The sequence below is a fragment of the Cricetulus griseus genome, chromosome 5 (assembly GCF_003668045.3).
Source record: "Cricetulus griseus strain 17A/GY chromosome 5, alternate assembly CriGri-PICRH-1.0, whole genome shotgun sequence".
Classification (NCBI taxonomy): domain Eukaryota; kingdom Metazoa; phylum Chordata; class Mammalia; order Rodentia; family Cricetidae; genus Cricetulus; species Cricetulus griseus.
Window position 1 is genome coordinate 3,421,546 of NC_048598.1, and position 13,523 is coordinate 3,435,068.

The 13,523-nt window shown below is 45.7% G+C and overlaps 1 protein-coding gene across 1 annotated transcript in view; it reads right to left on the reverse strand.

The window, feature by feature from the left end:
- Window positions 1-795: 795 nt before the first annotated feature.
- The window catches only part of Ints7 (integrator complex subunit 7), a 50,116-nt gene continuing 37,388 nt past the window's right edge, over window positions 796-13,523 (reverse strand). The window contains exons 13-20 of the mRNA XM_027416524.2: window positions 12,888-13,094; window positions 10,655-10,849; window positions 10,126-10,229; window positions 8,770-8,838; window positions 7,206-7,338; window positions 5,123-5,221; window positions 3,540-3,725; window positions 796-2,117 (exon numbers count right to left, since the gene is read on the reverse strand). Of these exons, the coding sequence (XP_027272325.1) occupies window positions 1,821-2,117; window positions 3,540-3,725; window positions 5,123-5,221; window positions 7,206-7,338; window positions 8,770-8,838; window positions 10,126-10,229; window positions 10,655-10,849; window positions 12,888-13,094 (1,290 nt within the window). The 3' untranslated portion in view covers window positions 796-1,820. The remainder of the gene's footprint in view (window positions 2,118-3,539; window positions 3,726-5,122; window positions 5,222-7,205; window positions 7,339-8,769; window positions 8,839-10,125; window positions 10,230-10,654; window positions 10,850-12,887; window positions 13,095-13,523) is intronic.

Here is a 13,523-nt window from a genome sequence, read left to right on the forward strand (position 1 = left end):
TCTCCAGAAAGAGAACAAATCTAATAGGCCACCATTTTCTTTTGCGACCTCCCCAAATTGTATGTTATTAAAAGAGGTTTTGAGGTCAGGCATGGTGGCACACACCTTTAATGGAAGTACTCCGGAGGCAGAGGCAGGCAGGTCTGAGTTCAAGGCCAGCCTGGTCTATGTAGTGAGTTCCAGGACAACCAGAAATACATAGAGAAACCCTGTCTCAAAAAACAAAAACAGAACAGAACAAAACAAAGGAAGTCTGTTTTTCCCCCTGAGAACCAAGTCAGGCTCCCCTTAGTTGCTTCTCTGTCACTGAAGATATTATTTCCCCAACTTTTTCATCTTCTGTTTCCAGTCACCTGATAAACTGAATTAGACGGGAGAAATTTAGCCTAATTCAGTTATTTTGTAGAGACTAAAGTCTGACTCTATAGAGAAAGACGCAGCAACTCACTGTAGAACCAAAAGTGGAACACTGACTCAGCTCTTTCTACATCCAGCAAAGGACAGCAGGCTCCACACAGGTCTTCCCTGGCACTCTGGAAGTTGTCCCCAGACGCTGACCAAGTACAGACTGTGCACTGTGTGCACCTTGGTGGCTCAGGGAGATGTCACTTACAGTGGAAACTGCAGACTGGCACGTGCTGTGAGAAGCAGAATTTGCTGTTTTATTTGGGGCAACATCGTGACCGCAGGGAACCCAAGCTGCCAATCACTTCTCAGCCCCAGACAGGAAAAACAAACAAACAAACAAACAAACAAACAAACAACCCCAAACAGTATTTAACAAAACAACTCAAGTCTTCTTATTAGGAGATTTATTTACATAGGGAAATCCAGGGCTCATGCCCTCAGTAGCTGCATTGCACCCTACCCACTGACCTCACACACTGCTAACAGCAGTGCCCAGGTCACCCTGTCTCCTAACTGTAGTCTCCAAGCACTGAGCAATTACAGAAAGGACAGTTAAGCCATACCTGGTATAAAGGTAAAGCATGTTGTCATAGTTTTCAATCAGGACTGAAACAGAATAGGGCTTTTCTGGCTAACAGTAAATCTCTGTTCCCTGAGCATCCTGGCCACACAGAGTCCATACCTTGTTCAGAAGGAACAATATATCCTTTAAATCAAAGACAAAGACATTATATGTGAGCCACTTTCACTTCTAGAAACAATGTAAAAAGTCTACATTATAGTTACACATCACACAAAAAACAAACACACTATTCATTTCCAACTTTTCTATATAGCTGTTAGATGCTAAATAGAAATTAAATTTTAGATCGATTAAAGACCAAATCAATAAACTAACACTGCTTTAGTGCAGGAGACAGACAAGAGGTGGTAACAATGCAATAGGATGCTGGAACTGTGGACCACAGGCTCCTACAGTCCACAGATTTTCTAGTCCCTTCGAAGGCCTCATTTTCCAGCCTTGGATGAACTCTGCATGCACTGGACAGGACTTCCCACTGCCTACCTCAGAACTCCAGGTCTGAGCTGGTCAGCACAATAATTCTGGTAGAGACACAGTCCTATCTGCCAATGATCTGTGACTATTGGCAGAAAAGCTTACCAACCAGAAAGAATACAACTAAAATGTTAAGTGTGAGGCAGAAGGCTAGGTTTAAGAAATGAAAAAGGTGTAATCTTCTGGCTGAGAGTCAGGTAATTTTTTAAAACAATCTCCAGAATGCCACATTACAGATACTAGTGAGTGACGGATCTCACACTGACATTTACTTAACACACACACGGAGATACAGAATCTTCTCGCAGTCTGATGGCTGTGTAGTGTGGGAATGTGCAGTGTGCTTGTAGCACACTTAAAACCTGGTGTAGGCACTTCGAGGCTGCGGCTGTGGCTGCGGCTGTAAAGGCTGCTGGGCTTGCTGCTGCTGTAGGCGAATTTGCTGGGAATAGGGGTCCTCCAGGGATTTGACAAACATGGTAGTTCTGGGGCCAGTTTTCCACACGATGCCATTGGCATCTCTCACTGACGACTCCACTGTAATGCTGTGTGTTCCAAGGACAGCAAAGTTCAACAGAAACTGGGTGCTGAAGTAATCATTGTGCGGCTCAACCCTCTGCTCCATCTCATTGGTTATGCTATCAATGGGAATCTGGAACACAAGAATTGTTAAATACCAACAAGAGCTGCCTTTCCAGTGTTCTCTAGGAGCCAGGCAGGCCCTGTCAAGGGAAAAGCTACACGAACTCTCATTACAATTTCCAGCAACATCTGAGACCACTCAACCATAACCAGTGTTCTAAACACAGTCCATATAGCCCTTTGTTCATCAGTCCCCAAGTATTTACAGAGTGGTTAAGGACACCATGTTCTGTGTCATCAATCAAAAGACAGAGAGTACAGCCTGAGAGGACATCATCAAAGAAAATGAAGTGACGATGGTGACCAGCTTCTTAGCATAGAATCATGATGAGAATGACATACACACAACATATACTTGCTAGTGCGTGCGTGTGTGCATGTATGTGTAGGAGGCTAGAGGCTGGGCACACGTACGTGTGTGAGTGCATGTGTGTTTGTGTGAGTGTGTGTGTGTGTGTGTGTGTGTGTGTGTGTGTGTGTATGCATGTGTGCGTGCGTGCGTGGGGGGGGGTTGGAGGCCAGAGGTCAATGCTGGATGTTTTCCCTCCATCACGCTCCACCTTTATTCTTTGAGACTGGGTATCAGTGGACTTGGATCTCATGCGTTTGGCCAGGGCAGCTGGCCAGTGAGTATCAGGCATCCACTCAGGGATGGGTGGTGGGTGTGATACAAATTCAGGTCCTCATGATGGCAAGCAGGCACTTTACCCACTGAGCATCCTCTCTAGCCATGCAATGCTCCTTTTAAACCTTCACCTTATTTATTGTTACATAGACGTAGTTCAAATATGCCAGAGTAACCTGGCACATTCTGGATTAAATCACCACAGCATGGGGAAAAAATGTCTAAGCAAAGAGACAGTGGTGCTGCACGAAACATGCAATTGATGTTGGTGGCACCCTGGTCAGAGGCACACGGCCACACAGCACAAGGCCTGAGTGATGCTGGCCCACACTGACCTCATGACCTCGTCCCTGGGACTGAGGTGTGGCACCTGCACTGTACACTACACGTCACGGCAGGCAGCAGCACTCCTCCATGGGGAGTGGAGCCCTGAGATGGCTCCAGGGGAGCTGGATTTTAGGAAGAAGGCTTCAGGAAAGGAAGCAGGCATGGGGCGGTGAGCTCTCTGAGTTGCCGGGGACAAGGTGGGGTGGGAAACCTGATCACGGGCACATGGTCACATAGCTCGTGCTGTGTAGACCTCAGATGGGTTCCATACAGCACTAAGAGTCACAGAATTCATGCTTTCATCTCTGCTGGAATGCTTTGCCCAGCAGAGAAAAGAGAAACATCGACTAACAGTCTCCACAGGCCTCAGCTGTACTGTTGTTATGACCCTGACCTGTGTGGAGGTGAAGATGACAGAACCGAGGGGAGCCCCACGTGGGGCCAGTAGGCTGCACTCGGCTTCTTCCTCATGTGACTTACCTTGAAATCTTGGCTGGATTTACTCTGCAGTGTGGAAGAAACACTCAGACACACAGACTGAATTCTTCGGAAGAGTCCTGGTTTAGAGCCATGCTGAACAACACCTTCTACCTTCAAGGCCAGCTGCTGGTTATTCTGTACAGCAATGGGCTCTGCTGGGTTCCGGGGAGACGGCGACAGAGCAAGCTGGGATGGGACAGTAGAGTGAGTGCTGACAACCCAAACCAAGTTTCCTCAACAACCTGGCTGCGCTCACCACAGGGAGCAGAGGACACACTGTGGGACTGTCCCTGGCAGCAAGCTAGCCCAGGACCTCACTGTGCTGGCCCCACCCTGCAGACAGACCTGTGCTATTTGAGGGAAGCAGGCAAAGGCACTGTCTCCTGGGGAGGCTTCCTGCTGAGGGAGGGGGAGCATGCAATGAACTACTCCCTCAAGTGAAATTCTATGCATAAATTTTCATGTCTACTGGATATGTCTTTGCTTCTAGGAAAAGAAATTTTTTTGTGTGTGTGAAATTCTCTTAAGTAATTTAAAATAGATTAATTCAAATGCAAACAAACTTAAAATTCTAAGATAATTCACATAACAAAGTCATTATGGCATTAAAAAGAAGTCAGTTTCCACAATGAACCCAAAAACAATTGGGGGTGTTAGGGATGGATCCTGAGGCCTCAAGGCTGTTAACTGAGTAACATTTTTAACTTGTAGCTTTTCTTTTGCAGTGCACTGCAAATCCCAGATGCACCGCAACTGTAGGAAGCTCAATCTGGCTGAGGGTGAAGGTAACGGGAGTTTTCTGATGTTACTGAGCCTCTGAACTTGTCACCGACTGTGCAGACAGCTTGTCTTAGGACTGCTCCCCTCCTAATAATTAAGGTCTTTTTGAGCCGTTAGTTGCAACCAAAAGCATTAAGTGGATGCAAAAGTTGATCGGCAGGCAGAATCCAAGCTATCTCTTTCAGGGAACAATCTCCTCCATTATCAACAATTCAAAAATAGCTTTTGAATTCTGAGTGAGTTAAGGATTTCAATACACTACCTCTCTCGGGAGGTTAGCTCCCCAGACTTGTCCTTCAAAGGCAAGAGTGCCCTGAAGGTTCGACTGGTGGTGTTGCCCTGGGCCTGATGCAGTCAGAGCTGGGTCTGCTCTCACACAGACTCAGCTCAAGACCCTGGTAGGCAACTGCAATAGATTTACAAGAACTCTTTTCTGGAGGTAAGAGACAACGGATGGACTCCTGTTACCCAAATGCCTCTTACAGTAACTTTCAAGTACTGTTTCCTTCCTCAAATCATCCGATGAAAGGGGGAGAGGCAGCCAACTAAGTTTTTATCTATGCCTAAGTGAAGACACTAAACCTCAGCTATGTCCCATTAAATCTTCAGAAACTAGCTAGCTGGTTTTTACTACATTTTGTGCAAGTCTGTGTTTGGGTGTGGTTGCCATGGCACACACGTGGAGGTCAAGGACAACTTTGGAGTCATTCTCTATTCTAGCGTGTAGGCCTTGGGGATTGAACTCAGGTGTTACCAGCTCCACTTAGCTGGTTTTTAAACCTTAAGTTTTCTTCCTGCCTTACCTTGATGCTGGTAGACTGCAGTTTCTGGAAAAAGTATCTCTGAAACGAAAGAGGAACTTTCAGCAAGGCGATGATGGCATTGCAGAGGCATGCCGTGTGCTGTGGGAGAGAGGGAGAGAGGGAGAGAGTCAGCTGCAAAGAAACCTGCAAACTTACCAGCAGATACCATGTTCAGGGCAGAGCTTTGGAAACACATGCTTACACACGAACTCAATCACTCATGTCCAGAGACGTAATCAGTGGGCTGGAGAGATGTCCAAGTGGTTAGAAGCGCTGGCTGCTTCTACAGAGAACCTGGTTTCAATTCCCTGCATACATGGCAGGTCACAACCATCTGTAACTCCAGACCCAGGGGATCTGACATCCTTCTCCAGCACACAAGTAACAGGCACACATGTAGTACAGAAACACACACACACACAAAGTAAATAAAATTTTTTAAAAAGGGAGTTGCAATCATAAATTTCTACTTTATTTTCTTAATTTTTTTTAATTAGACTTACTAGTTTTATTTTTTTTTCTGTGTTTTCTACCCCTGTGCCATGACAGAATCACATGGAACCTTCTAAGAAGTGCTTTCCCCTGTCTTATGACAGGATTATGCTGATAAGCCTACCAGAGGTAGGTGGGCAGTAGTGGTGCACGCCTTTAATCCTAGCACTCAGGAGGCAAAGGCAGGCAGATCTCTGTGATTTCGAGGTCAGCCTGGTCTACAGAGTGAGTTCCCAGGACAGCAAGGGCTACACAGAGAAACCCTGTCTTGAAAAACCAAAGAAAAACAAAAAAGAATTAAAAACAACAACAACAAAAAACCCACCAGAGACTTAAAGTATTGTAAGCCCAAGTTGCATGTTTAAATGCCCAGACACTTATTTTAGCCACTATTTGGGCAAAACCAGCCATCGACCACAAACTTCTTTTTTTTTTTTTTCCTTTTGTTTTTCCAGACAGGGTTTCTCTGTGTAGCTTTGGAGCCTGTCCTGGCACTCGCTCTGGAGACCAGGCTGGCCTCGAACTCACAGAGATCCACCTGCCTCTGCCTCCCGAGTGCTGGGATTAAAGGCGTGCGCCATCAATGCTGGGCTACAAACCTCTTTTACAATGAAGCAGTGAGCGTTTACCCAGTGTCAATGCATTTACTCAATGCAGCACTGACTATGCGGTGGGTGGCGAACCCTCGGCAACATTCCCTGCCCGAGTCTCTGTGAGGCTCGAAGCTCTACCGCTGGGACCACTGTCCGGGACCCAGCTTCCACCTTAACTCTGCCGCCAGGCCTCCATTCTAACTCTGGTACCACTGTCTATGGCCACAGGCCTCCACTCCAGATTTAGTCAACTGTCTTTGGGGGTGGTCAGGGAGGGATGACTAGATACTGATGTAGTTTTTAAAAAGCCCCCAAAGTGATTCTGGTTGGGAAAGAGTTAAGAATTATAACTTCAGACTGACGTTTACAAAGAGTAAAACAGGTCTGCATACAGGGAAGTCAGATGTGATAAAAATGATTTGATTTGTTAGTGTGGCCATGAAGCCAAGAGATGGGTTAAGGGCTGTCACAGATGGGCTCCTTTAGCCCTTATCACTGACGTCTGTGGTGGGCAAGTGCGTAAGATGCACTCAATAGTGGACTGTGAAAGCAGCCACAGCTCGCTCTTCTACTTCAGAATGGCTCCTCTACCTGCACAGAAGTCCATCCACAGGCACAGAATGCAGGCTTGGCTAATCTCCTTGTGTGACACTTCTAATTAGCATGTTCTTTACAATTAGGTTTTAAGGGGGCTGGAGAGATGGCTCAGCGGTTAAGAGCACTGCCTGCTCTTCCAAAGGTAAGGAATTCAATTCCCAGCAACCACATGGTGGCTCACAACCATCTGTAATGAGATCTGGTGCCCTCTGCTGGCATACAGACATACATGCAAGCACAACACTGTACACGTAATAAATAAATAAATAAATGTTAAAAAAACCAAAATAATTAGGTTTTAATAAAACAAAGAACAAAAAATAAAGTGCCAGAGATGTATTTTCTTAAAAAAAAATTCACTTCCTCAATGACAAAAACTTAGCAAAACAAATGCCACTTACCATGTAGGAAACAGGGGCGTATTTCCGGTTGAGCGACTCCACCTCTTCTAGGACATGGCTGTACACGGCCATCATTCTTCTCTCATACTCACTGTCAGCGTGAGCAGTTCCCGTGGAGCCATACTCCTGGAAGCTAGAGCAGAGACCAGCAGCACAGTTAACCCTTCAATACCCCTTCCACGTGTCTGCCCAACATGGTCTACATTGCCACTTCACCTTTTAGCAACTGAAGTGATTTCCAATCACAGATAAGGAAACTGAGACTTGGTAAGGCTAATCTGTCTACAGTTGTACAACTGACAAGTTGGAATTTAAACCCAAATCTGACTATAAATGATGTAACTCTTAACTACTCCCATGAAGGTCTTTAAATCTGTCACCATATGGGAAAAAGACACTTGAGAAGGGGCCAGAGAGTAACATACATATGACACCATATAAATAACAGAGAATACAGACAAGGGCAGGCCTACAGATCACTAGGTCAGCATGCCATCCAACTCGGAAGATGGCTGAGGAAGCTGTGTCAGCACAAAGCCAGGAGATGAAAAGCACAGACTGAGCAGGGATTTCTGGGATAGAGAACTCCAGGAAAGCTTAGCCTAGGCTCCTTCTTGTCCCCTCCTCTGAAAACATTTCTAATAGAGTTAAGGAGCAAAACTCTCAACTCCTAAATAAACTTGAAGAGGGATATCTGGAAGTGTGTGCAGTGTAGGCAATTAACACCGGGCTCACACTCATTCCTTCAAATCCTTCTAGAGCTACTACCAATGTGTATGGTAGTTCCGCTAGACACTGCATGCCAGCTGTCCATTTCATCCTCATTGCCTTGGGACTTCATCTGTAGTCACATCCGCCTGACTCCAGGGCTCTGCTCTACACTTGAAATTTTATTAAGACAAGAAATAAAAGTATCACAATGGATGCAAAAAGTGGACTGACACAAGTGGTGAGCCAAGCTTGCAATGTATCTCAGGCTTAAATGCAGAGTGAAAGTAAATTCTCAGCAGAGTGCTGCTCTCAGTCTACTTTAGTGAACACACCATGTCAGTAACTAGCTACTGGGGGAGGAAAAGGGATTTTTAAGGAAGCAGATGAGGAGCATCTTTGGTTTGGGGAAGCCAGATATTAAAAAGCTCAACTGTGAGAGGGTGGGGAAATGGCTCAGTGGTTAAGAGCATTGTGTGCTCTTCCAGAAGACTGGGGTTCAATTCCCAGCACCCATACAGCAGCTCACAGCTGTCTGTAACTCCAGTTCCAGGGGATTCTACACCTTCACACAGACACACATGTAGGCGGTACACACACATACACACCAACTCTGAGTTATTAACTCAATTTCCCAGCACAATACATCCAAATAACCTTTCCTCAGTTGTCTTTCTAGGTCAATGCTGTCAATGCAGAGGAAGAGACTCCTCTCCAGCCTTCTGTCCTAGCCCTGTGACCCTAGGCTACCAGGAAGAGCTCTTGGGCTTTCCTTTCTTTTCTTTCCAAAACACTATTGCAATCATCAGGTAACAATGCATTTGAAATTTTATAAAGCAAGCATCATTCAACTCACCTTGCTGACTCTGGGTCCAAGACCAGGGCTTCTATGGCATGGGCTATCAATAAGCAGCTCTGCTGCTGTCTGCAGCACTGTTAAGTCACACAGGAGGCACAGAGACCCACCACACACTTCTACGTTATCTACTGCACGATAGGGTACATGCTGTCTACACCAGCAATTTAAACCTCGCAGGGCTTTCCAGAGCCCAATAAGGGACCCCACCCCCACCCCAAGGGACTGACTGAACCCAGAGCCTTGTACACGCTACACAAAATGACTTTCAAAAGAGCCAGAGTGGTGGCACACACCGTTGATCCCAGTAATGCTCAGGAAAAAGAAGCAGATGGATCTCTGTGAGTTTGAGGCCTGCCTGGTCTATATAGCAAATTCCAGGATAGGCAGGGATACATAGAGACCCCTGTCTTAAAAAAATGTTGTTGTTTTTTTTTTTTGGGGGGGGGGAGGTCAGGGGCAAGGTCTCACTAAGTTGCCTAGGAGGGCCTTGAACTTAACAATCCTCCTGCCTCAGCTTCCCAAACTAGGGCCACAGGTATGCCCTTTCATGCCCAACTGAAACTGCAGATTTTTCACCTCAGATAAAGAAACAATGATACAGGAAAGGAAGGAGGGAGGAGAGGGGAGGGAAGAAGGAAGAGAGTGAGAAGAAAAGGAAGGGAGGGGTTTTCATTTGGAAGGTTCCTGAGCTGTGTGTGACTCAAGCGGTCTGCCACCCCCACTGTGTTTGAGTGTGTGTGTAAACACTCGCCCGTGAGCACTCACTTGTATGGCAGAGCACCCTCAATCAAAACTCCAAGAACTACTAACACCTAAGTCTGACAATTTCAGAATAGCTTTTCCCCCTCTTTCCAATAAGACTGGAAGTTGATAATTAGAAAACGTGGATGGCTTTATGAGCGCTAACGGAACAGATTTGGTGGTGACTTTCATAACAAAGCGGACAGACTAGGGTTGTCAGCCAAGTGAGCACAGGCTCCTGACTGGTGGGACCTGGGCTTGATTAGCACATTTTTTAGAAAGGCCTTGCAGGTTTGCTAGCTGGTTTGCACCTCCTGGCTGAAGCAATCCGCACAAATCAGTCTCCTTAATCTTGGGGACAACAGGCTTGTGTCACTTGTGGGTACCACTCAGGGCTGTGGCAGTTTTTTCCTGAAGGTAAACAAGGTCAGCAGGAAGTTAACCCCTTTTAATAGACTGACTTTAGTTTAATACTAAAGTTATTTTGCTCTTACTAAATTTCAAAGGAAGAAATCATTAATTATAATTAATATAAGGACTATCAATCTGTATTTCTGATTGAGCAAATTTACTCCACATTTCAGAGAGCACTTCCCCAGCAGCAGAGGATACAGTTCCACGTTCCTCAGAGTTGCTGAGTCGGCGTCAAAGGATGTCTGATAGAGGTCTCGGTACCGGGAAGCAAGGCTTCGGAATTCTTCCATGGATTGCTTCATCTACAGAGAGGGGAAACATAAAAAGTAAAGCACAGAAAACTCATCCTCAGTAACAGTTCAAATAAAAATTGAATTATTTTCATAGCTTTATTACATAAAATCAACAAAGATGGCAAATGAAACTATAAATGTTCAGTGTGTAATGATTTACTAATGATGTCTAGAAACAAGACACTTGCATTTTAGTTTCTTCAAGTTTCACTAAGATAACTAATACTATTGTAGACATTCCCAACTTGTTAATGTCATTCCATTCTCTTTTGTATAATACACAGTACCAAGTCTTTAAATAACTTATCATCCTATTCTGCCACACAGATGAGTTAGGTATTTGACACATACCATTGGTTTTAATTTGCACAACCTTTCATCTTTAATCTCTGAAGTCTAAATAACATACACAATGGACAGGAATTAAGACATGCCTGATTGGAGATTCGGCCACATCTCTGAAGATCATTTCCTAAGGTCATGGCAATTGTGGTGGCGATTGCAGGGGGAGGGCTTGTCTTTAGGCTGTTACAAGTACAAATAAGTTGCGAGAAGGCTTGGAGAAGATCAATCCTGAGTTTTACAAACTCACACTGAAAACTTAAAGGATTCAGTGGCGTGCTGGCAGCCTGGAATAAAGAAAGACATTTAATACAAAGTAACCCGCCACTATAGATTCAACCAAGCCAAATTTAAAAATGCACTTGAATGGAACACTAACAGACTGTTTCCTGTCTTTTCCCTAAAACGTCACAGGACAGCACAACAGCATCTCAATTATCCACACACCATTTACACTGTGCTAGGATTGCAAATAACCTGGAGATGATTTACAGCACAAGGGGGCATGCACAGTGTATACGAAAAAGCTGCGCCTTTTAAGGATTTGGACATCTGTGACTGTCTGAGTGTCTTGGAATCTGCCTTCCCGGAAGCCATGGGAGGACGGCATAGGTCACAGTTTATGCACAAGTCAGGGTGAACACTACACTACAATGAGAGCGACGTAACAACATCAGAAAAACTCACCCTCAGTAGCATTGCCTGAAAGCCTTGCTGACATTCAGAGGTTGCTCACTGCCTGCTCTTAGCACACAGCTTGCTAAATTATCACTAAAACATCACCTCTGGAGGTTCAAAGACTTTATCATCTTCCCAAATCTTACCACTCTCCAACCTTTCCAATCTGCAGCTTCTGTCACCAAAACCATTAACAGTGTGCTGAAAAGTTGGGCATTGAGGAACAGGAGGTAAAGGCAGCAGAAGCATGCTTCTAGATGGCCCCTCTGCCTCAAGGCTGCCTTCTAGTCCACCAGAGTGGCTTATCACACACTGGCGTTCAGGAGATGAAGCACAAGAGGAAGTCTGCAAGAGACAGAGAGCAGCCACAGAGTGGGGAGTGGCTAAGTCCCAGAGAGCTACCACAGCTGCCCACTGCTTAGCAACCGTCCTTGTGGAGAACCCAGCAGTATGTTTTCAATAAGAGGACATAGTAGAAATGTGCCAGTTTCACAGGAAATGGAGGCACGGCAAGTGCGCCCTCTACAGGTGGCTGTTTCCAGCACACGGATGTGGTTCCTTAAGGAAATGAGGCATTTCCACCTGCCTGAGCTGCACACACTGTCCTCAGTGAAGCCCTCTTGCTTACAACGACAAACAGGGCCTGTTCAGCTGCCCCTGCACCCTGTGAGGGAGCACACTGAGGGGACCCCTTCTCCAGCTGAGGGGACCCCTGAGGCACTGTGTGCGGTGGAGAAATGAAAACTCTCCTCAATGTTTGACTGTGCTGGCTTTTTCAGCCCTGCCATATTCTGTTATCATTACAAAACAGCTCATGTTGAGATACTACACAAACTCTTTCAATTGTTTTTAATGTCTTAGGTTTGATTTGCTCTTGTAGGAAGATGGAAGGAAATCCTCTATTTCCTGTCTCTTTAGCTGCTACTTGCAAATTAAAAAATCAACTTATTAATGGGCTCATCTGAGAGCTGGTTCAGCAGTCAACAGCACTGGCTGCCCTTCCTTCCAGAGGACCTGGTCCACATGGCAGCTCACAACCTCCGGTAGCCCCGGTTCTAGGGGACCTGGACACTCTCTTTGAGCTTCCTTAAGTAAGCATGAGATCCCACAGGCATGCATGCACCAAAACACATGAAATAAAAACAAATCTAATTAAAAATGGTATTTCTAATTAGTGTGTGTAGGCCATGTATGTGTAAGATACCCATGGAGGAGTGAAGAGGGCTTCAGACGCCCTGGAGCTAGGATTACAGACAGTCAGGCAGCTGTGTCACCCGACGTGGGTCCTATGGCAGGTGTTCTTAACTGCTGGGTCATCTCTCTAACCCCTCCTACTATCTTCACCTTATCATCTGCTATCAAGAGACAGGTGCACACGTAATCGTACATAACTGAAGCACAAAAAGCCCTGGCACTGACATTCTAACATGCATCTAAAGCCAAAGGAGAGGCCAGGCGCAGTGATGAGAGAACTCTGGCCATGCTGGGAAGATCTTACTGATGACCTGAGGTGGCAGCCTTGACAGCTGCTGTGATGAGCTTGTTTGTGGCAGTGTTAACAGGTCACAGTGCCCAAAGAAGAACCCAAAGCAGAAAGGACCATACCCATACCCATCACCACCATCACCAGGAGGGGTGGGAACTCACTGTTAAGGAGGCGATCCCCTTGTGGTAGAATTTCAAAGACTCAGCAATGCAAGAAAGTGCTGAACTGAAGCTCTCCTCCTGCAGCCCAGTCAGACACTGCTCGGCGTGAGAGAACTCCTTCAGACTATTCAGCCAGAAGTAGAAGTGCTCTGAAGCCACCTGAGTCAGCAAACTCTGGTACAGCTCTCGGGCCATGTCATGGTTGCCCTAAGAAAGGAGGAGGCCAGGAGTGAGGCTCTACATTCCAAACTGTTACTACAGCAAGAAGACAGACCCAGAACAAGCCCGAATATCACGTCATATTACATAATTCCCTGAGACAGTCTAAATAGTTCTTTAGAGAAAATATGCCCAGCTGCTTTTATAACATAAGGCCTCACATTCTTTACTAAAACAGTTCCAATGAGAAAATAAATGGAGTGAATTGTAACTCAAGTCTAGAATGTTAGTCTAAAATACAAAAAAATTCAGTACTTTTTGCAGTCATTTTGTAGGAGCTGTTTAGGGAAGTGCAGGGAACTCCAGGCTTAGAGTTACCTGGTGGAGGGGGAATGGCATTCCGTGACTTGGAGGTAGGGACACTTAAGACCCTGCTGTGCCAGCACACCATGCCATTACACTCAGCAGTGCAGTCAC